We start from the raw sequence: 21828 nt of genomic DNA on the forward strand, positions 1-21828 counted from the left end.
CCAGACTTGCGACGCCAGAATCGGACTCCTCCTCAGACTCCACCTCAGCCTCCTCAGAAGCGGACTCCTCCTCTGAATCCATTTCCTTGCCAACAAACGCATGTGCCTTGCCAGATGAGCTCTTCTTGTGTGATGAAGACTTTGAAGAAGACTTGGAAGAAGACTTTGAGTATTTCTTCTTCTTCTTGTCGTCAGAGTCATATTCCTTGCTCTTCTTCTTCTTTTTGTTCTCATTGTCCCACTGCGGACACTCAGAGATGAAGTGGCCAGGTTTCTTGCACTTGTGACATGTTTTCTTCTTGTAGTCATGAGCAGAAGCTTCATCATTCCTTGAGCTTGATCGGGAAGACTTTTTGAAGCCTTTCTTCTTGGTGAATTTTTGGAACTTCTTCACAAGCATAGCAAGTTCCCTTCCAATGTCTTCAGGATCATCAGAACTGCTGTCAGATTCTTCTTCAGATGAGGAGACAGCTTTTGCCTTCAAGGCACGAGTTTGCCCATAGTTTGGACCATAGATATCTCTCTTCTCAGAAAGCTGAAACTCATGTGTGTTGAGCGTCTCAAGTATGTCAGACAGATCGAGTGTCTTGAAATCAGGACGTTCTTGAATCATCAGGGCTAGGGTGTCAAACGAACTGTCAAGTGATCTCAGTAGTGTCTTGACGACTTCATGCTTGGTGATCTCAGTAGCGCCAAGGGCTTGAAGCTCATTCGTGATGTCAGTGAGTCGATCAAATGTGAGCTGGACATTCTCATTGTCATTTCTCTTGAAGCGGTTGAAGAGGTTGCGGAGGACACTGATTCTCTGATCTCTCCGGGTTGAGATGCCTTCGTTGACCTTGGAGAGCCAGTCCCAGACCAGCTTAGATGTTTCCAAAGCACTCACACGGCCATACTGTCCTTTGGTCAGATGACCACAGATGATATTCTTGGCGGTAGAGTCCAGTTGAACGAACTTCTTGACATCAGTAGCAGTGACACCTTCTCCAGCCTTGGGAACGCCGTTCTTGACGACATACCATAGGTCGACGTCAATGGCTTCAAGATGCATGCACATCTTATTCTTCCAGTAGGGATATTCAGTTCCATCGAAGACGGGGCACGTAGCGGAGACTTTGATTATCCCTACAGTCGACATAGCTAAAACTCCAGGTGGTTAAACCGAATCACACAGAACAAGGGAGTACCTCGCTCTGATACCAATTGAAAGTGCGTTATATCGACTAGAGGGGGGGTGAATAGGCGATTTTTATGAAAGTCTTCAAAACGTGAAAGTTATGAAGACAGACGATAGAAATAAACCTATTACCCTCTACAGCGGAAGGTAGACTACAGTAGGCAAGCCATAGTCAAGTATTCAATAGAGTGACAACACAATGACTAATAGCAGTAATGTAGTAAGGATCAGGTAGGAAGATATTATGAAGCCAAACCGAACACGCAGTCACTCAGTGAAAATAAAAGATAGTGCAATCATACAATGACTTCACAAGGAGTAACAGTACGTAAAGAGAAAGGAAGGATGAAACCAGTGACTCGTTGAAGACAATGATGTGTTGGACCAGTTCCAGTTGCTGTGACAATTGTACGTCTGGTTAGGGCGGCTAGGTATTTAAATCTGAGGACACACAGTCCCAGACACCCAGTTCTGAACACGCAGCTCAGGACACACAGTCCCGGACACCCAGTCCTGAACACGCAGCTCAGGACACCCAGTCCTCACCGTATTCCCCTTGAGATAAGGTCACACAGACCTTGCCCAATCACTCTGGTAAGTCTTCAAGGTAGACTCCCAAACCTTCACAGACTTCGTTCACCGGCAATCCACAATGTCTCTTGGATGCTCAGAACGCGACGCCTAACCGGCTGGAGGATTCACAGTCCTCAAGTGTAACAAGTCTTCAGATCACATAGACAAGAAGACTTAAGTGATGCCTAATTCTCTTTGGCTCTGGGTGGTTAGGGCTTTATCCTCGCTAGGAATTCTCTCTCAAATGCTTCGAGGTGGGTTGCTCTCAAACGACAAAAGCCGTACACTAACTCTGAGCAGCCAACCGTTTATGGTTGTAGGGGGTGGGCTATTTATAGCCACTAGGCAACCCGACCTGATTTGTCCGAAATGACCCTGAGTCACTAAGGAACTGACACGTGTTTCAACGGTCAGATTTCAAACTCACACGGCAACTTTACTTGGGCTACAAGCAAAGCTGACTTGTCCGACTCTGGACAAGATTTGCTCTCATAGTCTTCACTCGAAGACATAGGTTTTGTTTAAGCATCACTTCAGTCATTCTGAATGGTTCTCCTGGACCCCACTTAACAGTATGGTGGTTCCTATGACTCAACAAGGAAGAGGAAAAAGAGCTACGAAAGATCTAAGTCTTCGAGCTCCACAGGCTTCATGCGATGTCTTCTCTTGTCATAGTCTTCAATGTGAATATCTTCATATACCACCTTTGACATCAATGTCTTGATACATTTTTAGGGGTCATCTCTGGTAAGAAAACCGAATCAATGAGGGACTTCTACCTATATTATCCTGCAATTCTCACAAACACATTAGTCCCTCAACTAGGTTTGTCATCAATACTCTAGAACCAACTAGGGGTGGCACTAGATGCACTTACAGATGGAGACTTTCATCTCCATGTCCGCACAACGGACAACCCGCATAATCGCTAATATGCCGTCGTTGCAGCTCCTACATGCAGGGTAGCATATTTTTGACCACTCGCCACCAAAAGACCCGGATCTTCGGCAGCACTTGTAGCTTCCAGAGCTCCTTCCACATACTATCAGCCCCTCGAGAGCTGCCCTCCCTGGCCTACAGGTTCTGTTTTCGATCCATTGTTTCTCGGTAGGCTGTTCTTACACTGAAGATGCCGGATTTCTCCCACGCCCATGCCCAAATATCCTCTCCACCCCGTCTAGGTCTCGGCATAGCCAGTATAGCTTCAATGTCTGGTGGCAGGAATACTTGACGTACTATCTCCTCTTCCCACTTACCAGTATCCGGATCCAATAGATCCCCAACCAACTGAACCAGCTCATCAGTGAGCCTTCCCAATGGGCGCATGGATCTTGTGCCCTCAATCCAGTTGTCATGCCATATCTCCGTTTTCATGCCATCGACAATGCGTCGAATGAGCCCTGTTTTCAGTAACTCACGCCCACATATAATTGCCTTCCAAGTGCGAGAGGCACTTGCGGGGCAGTTAGCAGAAAGGAACTCACCATCAGGGTAGTACCTCCCTTTCAAAACCCTCGCACATAAGCTGTCAGGATATTCCAACAGTCTCCAAGCCTGTTTGGCCAACATTGCATCGTTGAATACTTCCATATCCCTGAATCCCATGCCCCCCTTGGACTTTGGGATTGCCATTTTTTCCCAGGCTTGCCAATGCATCCCTCTTTTGTCAAGTGATCCAGCCCACCAATATTTAGACATGGTCTTAATAAGTTTCTTGCACAAACCTTTTGTGAGTTTGAAACAACTCATAGAGTAGGTCGGTAGAGCTTGTACCACTGATTTCAAGAGAACTTCTCTCGCTACCAAAACTTGGGCTATCCCGACGCCACGTGCCCGGAAATTAACGGAAAGCTTATGGAACGTTTTGTGTTGGCAAAAAGGCCAAAACCTCTGAATACATCGTATTTTGCACACGAATCTCAATGCATTTGCTTCGATAGAACAATGGAATGGTTCACTATATACCCTCTCAGAGCGAATGGTCGCTAGACATTGATCGCTCGGGGGAGCTCCCCAATGTGAAAAGTATCTTTCGCTTGCGGGAGCCTCCTAAAGCATGGTTTCCTCCTATGACACCACGGAGAGAAAGTCATTTTCCTATTAGGGTCCAAAATTAATAATTGTGCTTTGCGTCATACTTTTTTATATGTATTGTGTGTGATACTGCCATTTTGAAGTGTTGGCAAGCCAAATAGTTGTCTCTCGTCCTAATATGCGCATCATGTGGTCGACATCAGTTTTTTTGCCCTTAACGTTTTTTGGCTCAAAACCAAAAGGACCCATAGGATTGTACAACTAAGTGAACTAGTAAACGTGCACGTGCAACACATGTAACCCGGAGGGAAATTTTCTTATTGATCCTAGTTCACAGGCATCTCACATGTATAATATGTTTCGGATCAAAGACAATCAAATGTCTCCATAAAGAACATGGTGATAGGCTCATTGAGTCTGATGGTAAAGTTGGAAAAAAATGAAAATAACACTAGATTCACAAATTAATATTAATCTTAACCACACAAAACGACATGACTTGAAAGCTTTCAAGCAAAGAACTATATCGCTCAATCCGGTACATTTGAGATTTGATTCCTCCAAGAGAACAATCTTATGCGCCTACTTACCTAGCCATGTAAATTGTTACCTTTGTTGGATTGACCATGCTAGGAAACTGGAGTCTGATTTCTTAGATTTGCGTGGTGCAAGTCCTTTTGAATTCAGTCAGCTTAGCTTCTGTTTGCAATGCAAGTGGTGTCTCAAATAAAGGCTTATATGCACAAGGGAATCGCAAAGAACTGCCTCACATAAAAAGTACGAATCATGTGCTTGCGAAAGTTCACATATCAAGTCCCTTATCCCGAACAAGTAGAGGGGAGGGAGGTCTAATTGCCTGTTTTTCGTTGGAGCTGTGAATCTACAACAGGTTAGAGTCTCCGGTACGGACTGGCGGTTAAAGAGGGACACCTCGGTGGTGGTTGAAGGACATTTTCTGTCTTAAGTGTTTTGGTGTTGATTACAACTCAAATTTGCGGACTAACCATGTGCATGAGCTACACATGCACATTTTATATGGCACAAGACGGTTATGTACCCCTATGGAAGGAAAAGAGTGAAGACGACATTTTTGACGCTTTTATTTCTTTGGTTGTAGGAAATCTGTACTGTTAAGAGGGGGTTCGCGTCGAAAGGTACGGGTGGAATAAAAAACACATACACAAAATACATATTTCACCCATATTTACCTCCCTAACCGTTCGAGAAGAGAGACCAAAATTCAATCTGGTAGAAACCACCCAAGCGGTTGTACCTCTCCCTCTGTGGAGTGGGGCAACCGGGGCACAACCAGGGAACTGTACCAGACGCAAGTGTGTTTGTATCACTCCTTGTCCTGGAGTGGTACTACTAGCTCTTGTACCAACCCAACTACCACCTCTTTTTTTCTCGGGTCTGGCAGTGGCACTTTGGGCGGTGCTAGAGCGGTTGTTCCAGATATCTATAATACCTAAATAGTTCATCCCCACTAACCTAATTCTCTTGACATGCAGCATATCCAAGTCAGCAATCCTGCCACATCAGCAAGCAAACACACTCAAACAGTCACGTTTCATTATGATTCTTACAAGCGAATATGTTCCGGTCAGAGTTTTAGTGAAAAAACTGGGACATACTTTCGGTCTGTTTGGTTCAGTTCATGTCTACCTTCCGCCTCCCTTCAACATTAATTTTCAATCAGTCCGCCTCCCTTCCCTTTCACTTCCCCTTCCACCTTTAATTCCCAATCAGTCCTGCCTCCCCAACGCTTTATCTTCTGAGATCTCTTATCTTCTTGGTGCGCCTAACAGATCTGTCACCGGTGTGACCTCCTAAGCTCACCAGTCCACAACGGTTGTGGGGGAGAGAGAAGACAGAGGAGCATGGCCGTCCATGGCAGAGTGTGCCCGAGAAGGGAGTGTTTTTTGAGGGGGTCGAGCCAGAGAGAGGTGGCAAATAGATTCGGTGAGGCTTAACTTTCAATCTCCACCGGGTCAGAACATCTGCAAAATTTCCGTTCGATTTTATCATATTCTGCTGGCCAACAACATTGTCAAGCTTTTGGTCTAATAGAGGAGCCTACTGCAGGTCGACGGCGGGGAGACGTGCTGAGGCGGCGAGGTAGCAAGCCTCCAAATTGCCAGCGGAGCGACGCGCTACTTCATCCTGGCAGCGCATAGAGACGACAGGCCGCCTGGATGGAACGAAGGGAGGAGGTAGCTGGTAGCGAGTTCTATCAGAGAAGCACTCATGCGATTATTCTCATTCTTCAGGTAAGTCATGGAAAAAAATCAGACGGGTCTTTTTCTTCTCAAGTCAGACCCCTCTCTAAGCCTGTCACATGTCATCACCAATATTCAGGCAATATGAGTCTTCTTCTTCAATATTCAGGCAATATGGGCCGTCTTCTTCTCCAAACCATCTTCCCCGAATCGAGCTGATTCCTGATAAACTATCTTGCAAGATGGTGGAACGAATTTGAAGTCTTTATTTATTGTCGACACCCATCAGCCATCGTCTGCAGGTGTCGTCCGTGTTTGCCGGGACAGGTCTGCAGCCCTAGATGTCTCCTCCCCTCTCCAAGTCTCCATACCAGGTTCTCCCTGCAGCCTCTTCGTCGCAGAGTCTGTTTTGATTCTGCCCCACCATCCTGTTTTTGCAGTCTGGTTCTTAAATTCAGAGATTTAAAATTTTAAAAATTGTTGTACGTAGAACTACATCAGTTGTCTGTCTTGGAAAATTCATGTATTGGCTGATGCAAAGCTTGAATTATATATATTGTGTTCTAGATACTAAAGCTTGATACGATTTGACTATTGTATTGAGGTTTTGCACTTAAACTGTACATTATTTTAGAGAAAGATGAATGGTTGTATCTCCAGCATGCTGGATGATAGCTTACTAAGTTGGATATTTAACCTCTGTGGTCATGTTAACTGAATATTGAACTATTTGTTTGAATTATTATTTCACATAATACTGTTTGCTGTTCCATCACTTGGCGGTATGATCTGTTTGGTGATCCATCAAGTTTGCAAGTTGCCAACTGTACTTCAGGGATAACTATAGAAAGATAGAATTGGTATAACTGATGGATTGATTGTATTGCATTGAGGCCTCGGCCGGTATATATAAGAGTATATGACTTGGGGTGCAAGGCAACCCCGGATACATATGGCAGTCTACGATATGAATATCTACAACTACCAAATATACTCTAACATCCCCCCGCAGTCACAGCGGGAGCACCGCAGACGATGAGACTGGAGAAGAAGCCGAAGGCGGGAGCCCACAGACTAACATCCCCCCGCAGTTGGAACGGCGGTGCGGTGCAGACGCTGCGACTGGAGCGAAACAACGGCGAGTAACTCATGCGGATGGTAGCCCTTTGTGCCGATGTCGAGGAAGCCGAGCTGTAGGGTGAATAGCCATGGTCAAGGATGCCGTGCGTAGGGTAGCCGTGGTCGACGTGGAGCTGTCAAGGTTGCCGAGGGTAAGTAGCCGCTCAGGAAGCCGCGGGTGCTCGAGGAGGCGCCGTGAGGATGGTGGCGCAAAGGGGAAGCCACCAAGACGAAGACGGCGACACGTCGAGGCAGTCGAAAAGGGGGTTGGTGCCGAAGTCGATGCAGTCAGGAGCCGATATGCGAGACATTCTCGGGTTTGCCTGGCCCAAAAACACCTCAGGGACGATGGCGCGCACCGGTGTTGCCAATACCGGACGTGCGAGGGAGGGTACACACCAGGCGTTGTCGTCTGAGGGACCAGCAGAGAAGGCCTCCACGACGGTCGCAGGCGCACAATGGCGGGGTAGAAGATGCCGATGCAGCCCGCAGTTGTCGGAGTAGACGAAGGGGAAGAACGAGACGGCGACGCTGACGACGAGGTGGTGCTGGACGAAGCGAAGAGGTGAACCCGGACGATCTGGTGCAAGGCCTGATGATCCAGATGATGCGGCGGCGGAGCTCGAAGGAGACGGCGAAGAACTCGAACAACTTGATGAAGACCACGCGCACAAGGCGCGCACTGACGTAGTCGTAGACGATGTCGAGGACGTAGTCGACGGCGATGAAGATGCAACGGCGGAGAGGACCAGGGAGAACGGCGCTGCAAACGATGCAGCCGCAACCCTCGTGTCGGTGGAGATGCACGCGTACTGAAGACACTCATCCCAAATCCGTACGTGTCGCGACCGTACGCCGGTCAGTTGATCAGACCGACGACGCACGTGTGAGACGACGGACGATGATGCTGCGCAGATTGGAGTCATGGCGGAGAAGTCGGGGACGACCGGCTTGGGGACCGTGTTGCAGAGGAGCCTGGCGGCGCTGCGGGTGGTGCCCCGACGCGCACCACACACCAGCCCGGACGATACGGGTGTTGGAGAAGAACAGCCGGTGGTGATGTCGAAGTAGAGGCGTGCGCTCGACGGGCGGTGGGCGACTCAATCTCGATCAGTGATCGAGTAAAAAAAATCAGAGAAACTACCAAAAAGAAATCAACATCAACAAATCTTCGTGTAAACCTCCAGGTTGCACGTAGAACAGACCCCTCAGCCTCTTTTCTCTGCCCGCCACCTACCATCAGGAGCCCGTGGTGGGAGACAGAGGAAGATGGCCGGGTGGAGGGACGGCGCCGCCACGGGACCGGTCGACGACGAGTGGAGGGCACCCGCGGAAGCCCTAGCTGCCACCACGGCAGCGCGGCGAAGGACGTGTGCGCCGCAAGGAGATCGCGGCTGCCACCACGGCGGCGCGAATCGGGGTCGTCGTCGACGGCCTCCATGACGGATGATGAGGTACACGTCGATCTGCTACTGCTGGACGCGAGACGACGGCGGATTAACTCGATCCGCCGCAGAGGAGGGCGCTGCCCCCAGCGGAGATCATAGGGAACCTCCCCGGGGGCGCGCTACTAAGCCGTCGTGAGGGCGCGCCGATTGCGCACCGTGGTGGACGGCCGGTGGCGCGAGAAGAACAGGGGTGCGTGAGAAGCAGCGGAAGAATTAGGTTTTGTGGCCAAGGATCCGAACCTAACCTCGTGATACCATATAGAAAGATAGAATTGGTATAACTGATGGATTGATTGTATTGCATTGAGGCCTCGGTCGGTATATATAAGAGTACATGACTTGGGGTGCAAGGCAACCCCGGATACATATGGCAGTCTACGATATGAATATCTACAACTACCAAATATACTCTAACAATAACATTTAGTTATTGCCAAAATGAACATATGCATGTGCAGAATATCAACGAATGCAACATGCTCATTTTATTGTTATGTATTGGAAGAAGTATGTAAGCGTGGTGTATGTAAATGTGTTATGAATTTTAACAACTCATGGTTTTTTAGGACCTGAAAATTTATTATCATGTTTCTGAATCATCAAGTGATGCACTAATAATGCATATGACGCTTCCACTTTAGTACATTATATAACATGTATACAATATCGTTGACATTTTTTTCTTTGCAAATTATTTACTCAAAATTCCCGCTGCAACGCGCGGGGAATTTTCTAGTTTAAAGAATAACCGGTACCACCATTGGCCCCAGTGGTTGTACCGCTTAGGCCTTGGAAACGCCTTTTACATGATGCGTTTGTACTACTTGGACCCTACAGATTGTTTTACGGGACTTGGACGGTTGTACCTCTCCGAAGCAGTTGTATCACCTTGTGCATTTTCTGTACATGACAGTTGCATTTTGGTGGAGCTATTTAAGGAGGAGGTTCTTCCTCCTCCCACCTACCTCTTGTCCCCCTCTCTCCTCCATTGATGCCCTAAGCTCTATCTTGTCGATCTCATTCTTTAGCCACCAAACTTGTTGATTTGCTAGTGATCGAGGGAGGAGAGCTAGATCTACATTTCCATCAAAGAAATTTGATTCCCCCATCATTCTCCCGTGGATCTTGTCGCTCTTGGGTGTTTGGGCACCCTAGCTTCATGGTGGTGTTGGGAGCCTACAATTAAGTTGTGGCGACTGCCCGAACCTTGCTTGTAAAGGTTTCAGTTGTCGCCTTGAAGGGTACCGCTAGTGGATTCATGACACCATGCATGGTGCAAGGGAGTGAGGAGAATAGGGTGAACCATTGTGGCTATTGGGGAGCATCGTGCCTCCACACCCCTCAAACGAATACGTACCCCCCGAAGGAGGGAACTTCAGAAACACATCATCTACTCCACTTGTGATTACTTCTATCCTTTACTTTGTGCAGGCTTATTATCTTGTGTTCACTTTTAGCTTGCAATTCCTGTTTGTTGTGCTTGTCATATAGGTTGCTCCACCTAATTGCATATCTAGATAACATATTTTATTATCGAGCCTAAAAATTGCAAACGAAGTTAAAAATTGTTACTCGCCTATTCTATCCCTTTCTAGTCGACCATACCGATCATTTTAGTGTCCCATCTTCTCAGTCATTGTGGAGACGGTTCTCGCCTGTACCTCAACGGGGCTGGGTGGCCACATGTGTGGTTCCATGCAAGACCTTAGCGGCGGTGCTAGGTTGGGCATTGACGCGTGGTTCGGGTTGGGGGCTCAGAGTAGAAGAGCAATGTCAGAGCAGAGGACGGTGGCCCTCTCGTAGGACAGGATGATGGCTAGATGCGAGAGGCAATGGAGTAGGGAAGCGGCGTGCGCCGGTCATCCGATGGCTTGAAGGAAGAGTGCGGCGGGGGATTGGGAGGCAACATGTGTGGGGCAGTCGGTGAGGGAGTTATGACGATAACGAAGGGTTACGAGATTAGGGGTTGATGGGTGGCATTAATGGCTCAGTAGTGCGCTCAACATGGTTGGTGCTCAGCATTGATAGGTTTTGGACCTTTAGATTTTGTTTTGTATAGATGGTTCAGATTATGAGTTAGATATGCTCTTTCGTGCTTTTATAGAGGCAGTAGATAAGGTGAATATTACAACGATAACCTAAACAACTATATATGTGTTGTTAATTTTGTTCATAGACCTACTAATGTGGTAGGCACTTGCTCTAAGCATTTGTGTAGGCCTTATGCAATATAGGCGGATTCTGTCATAGGATATGACGATTCAATGAAAATTAAACTAATTAATTTTTCTATATATGTACTCTATGTTCAAGTAGCCGATGTCATTACATAATGGCATTTTTGTTGGAAAAACATAATGGACATTTTGAAGTCAATTCTAATGGATTAATATGCTGTTAACGTTGCACAAAAGACTTAATCCATGATAAAACAAGCACACCGCTAACTGTAGGAGTAAACGATACTGACAGACAAAACACATGCCATACAAACCTACATGGTTCATATCTAGACACATTTATTTGTTTGGAGAATATGTTGAAGACTTATGTCTGAAATTACGACAAGATGCTCGTCTCTCAATATTCATTCTTTGTACCCTACTTCCCATCACCATGTCATCGATATGTGTCATTGACAAATATATCCATATGAGTATGGATACGATATAAACACAAGACATGAAGTGTTTCATAGGATATATACATGGCTCGTGGGATAGAGCAATCTTAACTATCTCCTATTCAACTCTTCCTGGTCAATTGATCTTGATCTTCCACATATCCAAATTAACGTAAAATGTGCAAGAGAACTACTCCCTTTGTCCGCAACTACTTGTCTTAAAAATGGATGCCTCCTGACGTATTTTTAGTTTAACATACATCAATTTTCATCCATTTTTGTTAGTACAAGTAACTCGGGACGGAGAGAGTATGAATTTGGACAAAAAATATTTCTACATATGCATACACTACTTTGAACTATTCTTAAACAGTTCCCAAGACTTTGGTGAAAATCCACAATCCATGCAAAAAAAAAAGGAGAGAGGAAAACTACAATTATCATTTACTTCTTGAACGGAGAATATCGCCCGCAAAAAAGGGGGAAAATCCAATCTAAAACGGAGCCGCTCCCCATTCACCGGCCCCGTACGCCTGAAGCCCTACAGGCTCCCGCCGCCCCGCTCCCCCTCCCGCTCCCAAACCCTAACCCCTCCGCCACCCATCGCCGCCACCGCGGCTCCCCTCTCTTCCTCCTCGCCGCGACGTCCCGTCCCCGCCCTCTCCACCGCGCCCGCAACCTTCCTCCATTAGATTTCGAGGTACGAGCTCGCCTCCCCCCAGATCCAGGGACTGGTTAAACCCCGCTGACCTGCACGATCCGTCGGCGCGCGCCCGGCAATCCAATCCGATCCAATCTGAAATCCGCGGCTATTTCGCAGGGGTCTCGGAAGGATGGCGTTCCTGCAGAAGGTCGGGAATGTCCTCAAGCGATCCGCGGGCTCCGGCTCGGCGATGCTCCAGGCGGTCCGGTCCATGTCCTCCGCCAAGGTCTTCGTCGGAGGTTCGCCGGAGCTCTCCCTTCCCAACCGCCCATCTCTTTCCCTCGCGCCTCGAGATTAAGATTTTCTGGTTGGGGGGAAGCCCTTCCATTAGATTGTGCCGCCCTGATTCGTTATGTCCTTGCAGGCATCTCGTACGGCACCGATGACCAGAGCCTCGCGGATGCGTTTTCCAACTACGGCCAAGTCGTGGAATGTATGTTCCTGTCCTGTTTCCACCGTTTCTCATTGATGTAGAAGATGTGATCCTGCGTACTAATTCTGTCATATTTGTTCAGCCAAGGTGATCATGGACCGTGAATCTGGGAGGTCAAGGGGGTTTGGTTTCGTGACCTACACTTCGGCAGAGGAGGCTGGAGCTGCCATCACCGGAATGGATGGGAAGGTGAACCTCATACTTTGCTTTTTCTTTTCTTGTTCCGGTTCTAAGCATTGTTTAGTACCGAATCATGAATCATCTAACTGTAGCTTGTATGTTGTGTGCGGTGTATTTTTTTGGAGGCTAAAGTCTTGTGATTTAGTAGATTATCTTGACAACAATAAAAATTAGGTGATCAGATTAGATTCCTATGAGTTAAGAGACTATTTTAGTAGTCACCAGTTCAAGTCATTGAAATATCCCAAGGCTAAACTAAGCATCAGAGCATTTCTACCTTGTTGGGTAATTGAGTCCTGTCACTGGTTAGACAAGAGTAAATGCCTTATCCTTGTCCTTCATATGCTTGCTGATCTGTGGCTGTAACAGTTTAATTGCTGGAACCCTAAGTGGTAGCGCAAAGTCTTGTTTTTTGTTGCGGTCGAACACAAAGCAAAATTATGAGTTTCTTGTTTTTTGCGTGGATACCATTTATTAACCTACATACATAGGTAGCACTGTTCTGGAATATGACCTACATTGCCATACTAATTATTAAAGGTTGTGCGATTCAGCACAAGCTAATCCAGGGATCGTCCGAATTAAGGACCATGCATTGTGGTCTTGGATGTTTTATTGTTTCATATACCGCAGTATGTGGAAGATGCATTTGCTTCTATAAGTAGTTCTTTTTGTGTTTCACCTTATAATGAAGGTGTCATAGAAAATCAGAATTCAGTAATACCATAAGCATACTTGACACCATATTACTTTTACAGCTTGTTATGTGTAATATAAACAAAATAACTAATTGTGACGCGTCAAGTCAAAAGCAAGCTATCGTTTTTAGTCTATTTCATGGGAAATTGGAAGTTCGCAATTCCACTACCAAGCTGTTGATTATTCATTGTCTAGTTGGCAGGAGGTGAACAACTTGTGTTCACCAGTGAGGGAGGTCAAGTAGGAGAAGAGGGAAATGATGTGGGAGTTAGCGGCAGGGTAGTGATGAGAGGAATCAGTGTGGGGTGGTCGCGTGTGATAGCTGGGGGTGGTGTTTATTGGGAGTATCACATCCAATGACCTAGTTGATGTGCCAGTGGCCCAACCCTGACCATTTCCAACTCTGGTCACCCAGCTATCAATTCTAGCCGTGCGACTTGCCTTGACGGAGTGGCTTGATGACCACCTGTACATAAGATATTTTAGCTATGTCGCCGGAGATTGAGAATATTTATTTGCTGTCTCTTTTCATAATGTCTGGCGATCATGATTGGTTCTATGGGAAAGGTTATATTTATCTGAAAATAGCATATTTCTACACTATTGCATTATAATACTGGAAAAATATGTTTGCTGCCGAATAACATTATGACACTACCTTTACATTTGCTGTCTATAACAGACTGCTATTCCCATAAAACTGGTTATTATGTTGCTGAAAGTTTTGGTCCAACCGTCTAGCCGGTTTGTCTCTAATTAAGGATGAAATTTGTAGGAGTTTGTTGTTTTATGGATCTAACTGCTGTGAGATAGGACTGCAATGTTCCCATTTCATACCAGTAGGGTCAGACATCATGATTAGACTGTAAAATAAACATAAGATTCTTTGCAAGTGATTTTTTTGTCAATGGATCTTTTCTATGAAAAGAATTCTTGTGAAAATTTCCTATGGACTATAATCTTACAAATCAAGCACACAGGATAAGTTTTGAATGATTACAATCCACCAAAATTCATATGAAACTCCTGAATCAAAGGGGCGCTAGCATTTTTGTACTTATCAGTGCTTTTGGAGATAATGTTCACACTTGACATGTGAATAGGCTATGGTAAAAACTTAAGTTATTGTGTATCCAAGAAATAAAGCTGACTGCTTTTATCTTTTTAAATGGTATATATAGTAACATATTTGAGAAATTGAACATGGTTGATTACTACAGAACCTAATTACTGTATATATTTCCTGTTATTTGCATTCACCGGAATTACGTTCGCAGATAAGCAAATATATTTTGATATGTTGATGCACTAGAAATCAAAATATGATTCAGAAATATGCTTCGTAGTATCTCAGCTTGTGCAGTGGTCCTTTAAGTTACAGGGAGGCAAAGCCACAAATACACTCTAGGACTAGCACAATTTGCTGGCCACTGTAACTGTGTCTTGTATGTTTCCCTGTCATTTCCAACTGTTATGTAGCTTACTAGCTGTTGATTCATGGTCTGAAAATTTTATGCCCCTTGAGCAACAAACCACAGTTTTCCTAACTGAGGCATGCCATTGCCTGTGTCATCAGCCGGACAGTCAGCTCTTGGCAACTTGTTCTTAGGATCGAAAATTTAGCAGAAGTTTTGCGGTTGTATTCCTTGCAAAATTCTATTTAGCTAATGCAGCTTGAATGTGGCATGCTTTTACGTGATGAATGCAGAATGGTGTTGCCTTGCTATTAAGGCAGCAATGGACAGTATTTGGTCATATGTGCTAAATGTTGTCAAGGCATATTGAATAGGAGCATATAGTGTTGAGGACGGTAGGCAGGAGAGATTATGTTGGTGAACAAGCCATTTGTGTTGGTCAGGGTGATGGGATAAAACCATCGACTTGCTCAAAAGACGACTATGTTTCTCTAACATTATGGTCTTATCATGTTGCTAGTCAGTCTGCATCTTTTATAACAGAATATTTCTGTTCCTGTCATCATCTGGTCCTATATGCTGTAGCGTGAAGTTGGTTTAAGATTGGACTTCAAACATCAGTATAATTTTTGGTCTCATAGAGGTTGTGTGTTAACTTTTCAGCTTACTTGCGCAATGGATGTATTACTGTTCTGTTTGATTTATTATTCTTTTCTCATGCACACTCTGGCGTGTTTTTCTATGTGTTGTATTTTTCTTCCTGGAGGCTGGCATGCGATCCTGTTGAGGTTAATTTGTGCTATCAGCTGAATCAGTCTTTTTAAATTGTACACTGGTTATGCAGCTCGTTTCTTTTTGTGCCTGTTTGCTTCTGTGATATCCATCTGATTATTTTGTTATTATCTTGATCAGTCTTCTATAATCCTAGCCTGCTGGTTCATTTTCTAACATCTTTCCTTTTGCTGTACCAGGATCTGCAGGGTCGGATAGTGAGGGTGAGCTATGCTCATGACCGTGGTAGTCGTCCAAGTTTTGGTGGTGGGGGTGGCTACGGCAGCGGCGGCGGCTATGGCGGTGCTGACGGTGGTTACGGTGGAGGGGGTGGTTCCTATGGTGGTGGTGGAGGGTACAGCGGAGGTGGTGGATATGGAGGTGGAGGCAGAGGTGGCGGCGGTGGTGGATACAACAGTGGTGGCAATTATAATTCAGGGTACAACAGTGGGGGGAACTATGGTGCCCCTCAAGGCGGGCAAGGTGGCTATGGGGGTGATGCTGGTTTCACAGGGGTTGGTGGTGGTGGATACAATGCTGCTCCTGCCAACAACTATGGCGGCGATAGCCTGAATCAAGGGGGTGGTGCACCTCCTGCATTTGGAGGTGGAAACTTCGGCGCAGGCAACGACAGCTACGCGAACGATGCCCCTGTTGATCTGCCCCCTGGTAAGCTCGATGACCTGCTGAAGGATCTCAAATTTGATGTTGGTGGCAAGGAGGATGGTGCTGGGGAGGGTGATGCGGACACCAAGAGAAGCGAGGGCCAGGATGACTTTCTTGACGACGACTTCAGCAAGGATGAAGATGACTACGCCAACAAGAGAAGCTGAATGTCTTTCCAACATGAAGCACCGGCCTAATAATTTTCCATGGATTTGTTCTCCATGACCTCCTTGTTTTTGGTATGTCCTGTGATGAAGATAATAATGTAGTGCTTGCAAACAAGTTATGTTCGGTGTTATGTTCGGTCTCTTAGCTACGTTCTGTACGTCTGCTTCGTGTACTGTGTGCTGGATTCATAGTATGGTGCCAACTTGAACCTGAACTCTGCATGTATTGGACGCTGTGAAATTGCACTTTCAGTAGCTGTTTGTTATATCAGTTCGCTATAGATCATAATTTAGTACTTCAGGTGCACTTGCATAGGACAAGCAGGTTGGAATGCAAACCCCTTCTGGCGATCCCATTGATTGAAAACTGACTTTCAGTGGGTACACATCCAATTGGCGTCTGTCGGAATGTGGCTAGTTTTTTCTTTTTGCATGGTAATACGTGTCTCATTTATATCATAAGAATCATTTGGGGACTGCCTCGGTTTTTTTTTTCAATGATCCAACTTCCAAAGCACTTTCTTAAATATTTGTCTTTTTAGAGATTTCAACAAGTGACTACATACGGAGCAAAATAAGTGTATCTACATTCTAAAATCTAAATTATGTCTATATACATGTATATGTGATAGTTCATTTAAATTTTTTAAAAAGACAAATATTTAGGAAGGGAGGGAGTACCTCCTTAGTCCTTACAGCGGCAAGAAACGGAGACGACGTGGACTAGATCGAGGAATCGCCTGGATTGGTTTGAGGAGTTGCCGCTTAGAGGGAGGGAGGTAGGGTCGTAGGGAGGGCGGCGACCGCGGAGGATTCCAGTGGAGTGCCTCTAGTGCAGGCATGGATTCTAGGGAGAACGAGGAAGGAAGAGGCAGTGCGTGTATATCGGGCCGAAAGTGGCGCCGTAGTCCTTCCTCAATCGGATCATTGAAACAAGCGCTTTGGAAACCCAATGAACGCAGAGGCAGCGTTCGTTGAAACAAAATAGGCATGTGGTGCGCTCGGGGAAGGAAGAGGAAGAGGTAGTTTGTTTTTTTGCATGATAATACGTGTCTCATTTATATCATAAGCAGGGGCAGATCTACAGGATGGCCAGGGTAGGCCGCGGCCCACCTGGGATTTTAGATATGCTTATATACCTATGTCTCTAACTAGACTAGAGAAAAAAAACCCGGCCCACTAACGCAATCCATGAGGAAAAGGAACGCAACCACGTTCTGTCCATTTCGAGGAGAACCTCATGCCCCTCGCACAGCCGCCTCGTCGTCAGTTCCCCTGTCCGACCCCGACACCTAGCGCCTCGTCGTTCCCCGCGACCTCACCGGTAGCCGGTCGGATCCCGGAGCCCAGCCGCCCAGGAGGCTCGCGCCTCCCCTTCTTGGCTTCCCGCCCGGTGTGACGCCCCGATTTGACCGTACACTAATCATACACGCAAATGTGTACGATTAAGATTAAGGACTCACGGGAAGATATTACAACACAACTCTAGACACAAATTAAAATAATACAAGCTTTATATTACAAGCCAGGGGCCTCGAGGGCTGGAATACATAAGCTCGAATACACAAGAGTCAGCGGAAACAACAATATCTGAGTACAGACATAAGTTAAGCAAGTTTGCCTTAAGAAGGCTAGCACAAAATCAACAACGATCGAAAGGCAAGGCCTCCTGCCTGGGAGCCTCCTAACTACTCCAAGTCGTCAGCAGCCGTCACGTAGTAGTAGGCACCCTCGGGGTAGCAGTAGTCATCAGTGATGTCATCTGGCTCCTGAGATCCGTCATCTGGTCGCAACAATCGAGTATGGGGGAAAAGAGGTAGCAAAGCAGCCGTGAGTACTCATCCAAAGTACTCACAAGACTTACATCAGATGTAAACTAAGCATGCATCTGTATCAAAGGAAATGGGTTGTATCTATGGACTAAACTGCAGAATGCCAGAATAGAGGAAAGGCTTAATCCTATCGATGACTAGCATCTTCTGGAAACCACCATCTTGCAGCAACAGGAGGGAGTAGAGTAGCATAAAGTAAAGTAGAAGTAGTGTTATCAACCTCGGCCAGAGATCCTTTCTCGACTCCCTGCGAGAAAGCAATCCCAGAGCCATACTATCCATTTCTCATCCACAATTCATTTCTCATCACAAGTATCCAGTTCTAGTTGTATTGATCGGGATACAACTCCAAGTGTCCGTTACCATAGGACAGGCTATCGATAGATGTTTTTTCCCTGCAGGGGTGAAAGGATCGATATGGTTGACTAGGGTGGGGGGTGAATAGGCAACTACCAATTTTTAACTTTTCTTTACCAAATTAAACTTTGCATCAAAGTAGGTTGTCTAGATGTGCAACTAGGTGAGCAACCTATATGATGTAATAACAACAAGCATACAAGCAAGCAAGAGAAGTAACACTAAAGAGCTTGCACAAGTAAAGGTAATAGATAACCAAGAGTGGATCCGGTGAAGACGAGGATGTGTTACCGAAGTTCCTTCCTTTTGAGGGGAAGTACGTCTTCGTTAGAGCGGTGTGGAGGCACAATGCTCCCCAAGAAGCCACTAGGGCCACCGTATTCTCCTCACGCCCTCACACAATGCGACATGCCGTGATTCCACTATTGGTGCCCTTGAAGGCGGCAACCGGACCTTTACAAACAAGGTTGGGGCAATCTCCACAACTTAATCGGAGGCTCCCAACAATACCACGAAGCTTCACCAGAATGGACTATGGCTCCGTGGTGACCTCAACCGTCTAGGGTGCTCAAACACCCAAGAGTAACAAGATCCGCTAGGGATGAGTGGGGGAATCAAAAATCCCTTGGTGGAAGTGTAGATCGGGGCCTTCTCAACCACTCCCGAGCAAATCAACAAGTTTGATTGGCTAGAGAGATAGATCGGGCGAAAATGGAGCTTGGAGCATTAATGGAGCTTGAGCATTAATGGAGCTTGAGGGGGAAGAGGTAGGTCAAAGGGGAAGAAGGGGACCCCCTTTTATAGTGGGGGCAACAATCCAACCGTTGCCCCACCAACCAGCCCCGCACAGGGCGGTAGTACCGCTAAAGGGGGGCGGTACTACCGCTGAGCCAGCGGTACTGCCGCTCTAGCTAGCGGTACTACCGCACAGAGAAGAGCAGCAGGGATCTGGACCCAGCGCTGTACTATCGTGGTGGTAAGGGCGGTACTACCACTCCAAAATGGTACTACCGCCACTACTGCCGCAACTAGTGCCGCAAAACCTGACACGAGAAAAGGAGCTCTCGAGTCGAGGCGGTAGGAGCCAGACAGCCCAGCGGTAGTACAGCTGCGGGGTCACCGGTGGTACTACCGCTGCGGAGCGGTACTGCCGCCTGTGACCCTTCGGCGGTACTACCGCTAGTAGTGCGGTACTACCGCTGGGACACAGACAAGAGAGAGAGAGAAGATCTCCCCGTCGAGGCTGAGGACGAGGCGGTGGTGCCAGGCAGGCCAGCGGTAGTACTGCTGTCGAGTCACCGGCGATACTACCGCTGTGGAGCGGTACTGCCGCTTGTGACTCCTCAACGGTACTACCGCTGGGTTGCGCGGTACTACCGCTGGAACACAGACAGGACACAGAAAGAGAAGAGATCTCTCCAATGAAGTGGAAGAGCTCTGAGGGTGAGAAGATGATGTTTACGTGTTGATTCCACCCAAGCAATACCCCAGCGGACCCCCTCTTGATAGTACGGTGCCCTCTACGCAACTAGTCCACCGAAAGAGAAACGAAAGAGCTACACCGTCTTGAATGACACTCTGAAGGGAAGAAAACGTCTCGTGCCAAGGATGGATCTGTGAACTACTCAAAGCACATGATTAGTCCGCAAACATGTTGTCATCAATCACCAAAACTACCTCGAGAGAGATATGCCTCAACAATCTCCCCCTTTTTGGTGGATTGATGACAACTAGGGATTTGCACAAGGAAAAGATATAAAAGTAAGAAAACTAAGAACTACAAAATATAGACGCCCCCCCTGAATGTGTGCACCTAGTTAGAGGAGCATTTGGAAAGCAAGACACACACATCCGGATCAACACTCCCCCTATATTTTATAGTCCAACAATTCCAAGCACATGATATATGAGAGAAGAGTATAAAACAGGACAAGCATGCAACTCATAATATACTACAGTACTGAATAGACATAAGTAATAAGGTAGCGATAGGGAGCATATGTCTCACACCATATGTCTAGAACTTAGGTCTCACAGGCACCAAACAAAGACAACAAGAGAACACACAAGAAAACACAAGACGACACAAAGACACACTCGAAGCACGGCAACAACACAAATCCCTACACTCTCTCCCCCTTTGGCATCGAGACACCAAAAGGGCAAAGAGCGACGCTACGACTCCAGGTGATGGCAAGCTGAGGATCTCGAACATCACATCTCAGCATGATCGTCTGCATCTCCGTCGTTGGTCAGAAACTGCTCGGCATCGGAGTCGGTCCAAGGGCAATGCTGATGAATCCATTCCTTCTCTTCAGTGAGCTGTCCCTCAGAACCACTGGCAACTGTCGCTCCCAGGTGACGCATGAGCTCCTTGTGGCGCACCCTGGCATGCTTCTCCGCCACATGAGTCATGTACTGACCATGAGACTCCATGTAGAAAAGCTTCTTCATCTTGCGTTTAAACTTCTTCGCCCATGAAGGTTCTGCACTAGAGGGCCCAAAGTCCTCCTTGTGATCATCAGTGGCAGCCCCACCCTCGGTCTCCATGGCAGCAGCAACAACAACAGCAGACGGACCCTCGGGTTTAGGCGCTGGGGTGCCCCAATTGTCCTTCTTCCTCAGACGCTTGATCTCATGGGAAACCAAGTCTCCAGTTTCTAGCATCACTCTGGGATAGATTTGTGCCCAGGCCCTCTCAATGAGCCTCATGATGAATGAACCATATATCGGGCACTTGCGCTCAGAAACGACAGAGAGAAGTTCAGCCACATAACATGAGAAATATCCAGGCTCTCTCCAGTGTTTGCTTCCTTCTCATGCTGACAGAAAAGAAGTATGTCCACGAGATATGAGTGGACCATATCCAGATTCCCGATGCGAGGGAAGAGAGTCTCACGGAAGACACGATGAAGAATGTCCAGATACGGAGACAACTCATAGGTTTCCTTCTTAGTCATTGGGTGAACCTTCACACTGCAGTAGGGCCAAAGGGCTTGCTTGTGAGTGGATGTAGTATTGCGGTGAGGGCGGAAACCTACTGAAGTCTCAAGCCCGCGATCTTCCACATCAAGTAACTCCATGAAGGCCTTCCACTTGACGTAAAGCAATTTGCCATTGGTCATCCAAGTCAGAGTCTTGTCGGCATCTGTTCCAAGATGAACGGTAGCAAAGAATTGAGCCGCCAAATCTGCATCGAAATCCTTGTTGAACTGCATGATCCTGAGAATGTTCAGCTGAGTGCACATTTGAAGGGCTTCGCCAAAGTACTCAGGGTCCTTCTCCATGGCATCAGTGTCGATGGAGCGAACATCAACATAGAGATTCTTCTTGGCCTTGATCACATCAAAATAGATGGCAAACTGAAATCGGTTCCAGAACGGGCGGTTGACCAAAGTGGGATCTTGGTCCA

At 46.7% G+C, this 21828-nt stretch overlaps 1 protein-coding gene and 1 long non-coding RNA gene across 3 annotated transcripts; both read left to right on the forward strand.

Annotated features, from left to right (window-relative positions):
• The first annotated feature begins 5432 nt into the window (after positions 1–5432).
• Positions 5433–6656, forward strand: LOC119298246. Of its 2 annotated transcripts, none has more exons than XR_005145827.1 (3): positions 5433–5774; positions 5870–6054; positions 6143–6656. It is a non-coding gene; the product is annotated as an uncharacterized LOC119298246 (long non-coding RNA). The 2 variants fall into 2 exon arrangements; XR_005145826.1 differs by having other exon boundaries at positions 5436–5746.
• Positions 6657–11717: 5061 nt separating this feature from the next.
• Positions 11718–16508, forward strand: LOC119303709 (glycine-rich RNA-binding protein GRP1A-like). The gene is made up of 5 exons (XM_037580847.1): positions 11718–11893; positions 12014–12135; positions 12261–12329; positions 12412–12518; positions 15595–16508. Exons 2-5 carry the CDS (start codon positions 12027–12029, stop codon positions 16225–16227), a joined length of 918 nt encoding a protein of 305 aa, XP_037436744.1. The 5' UTR covers positions 11718–11893; positions 12014–12026; the 3' UTR covers positions 16228–16508.
• The last annotated feature ends 5320 nt before the right edge of the window (positions 16509–21828 follow it).

Source organism: Triticum dicoccoides, chromosome 5A (assembly GCF_002162155.2).
Source record: "Triticum dicoccoides isolate Atlit2015 ecotype Zavitan chromosome 5A, WEW_v2.0, whole genome shotgun sequence".
NCBI lineage: Eukaryota > Viridiplantae > Streptophyta > Magnoliopsida > Poales > Poaceae > Triticum > Triticum dicoccoides.

Excerpts from the sequence above, each read along its gene's own strand:
- LOC119303709 (XM_037580847.1), top strand. The coding sequence starts at position 12,027 with ATGGCGTTCCTGCAGAAGGTCGGGAATGTCCTCAAGCGATCCGCGGGC. Across the intron at positions 12,330-12,411 it reads CTACGGCCAAGTCGTGGAAT|CCAAGGTGATCATGGACCGT; the intron begins GTATGTTCCTGT and ends ATATTTGTTCAG. Across the intron at positions 12,519-15,594 it reads TCACCGGAATGGATGGGAAG|GATCTGCAGGGTCGGATAGT; the intron begins GTGAACCTCATA and ends TTGCTGTACCAG.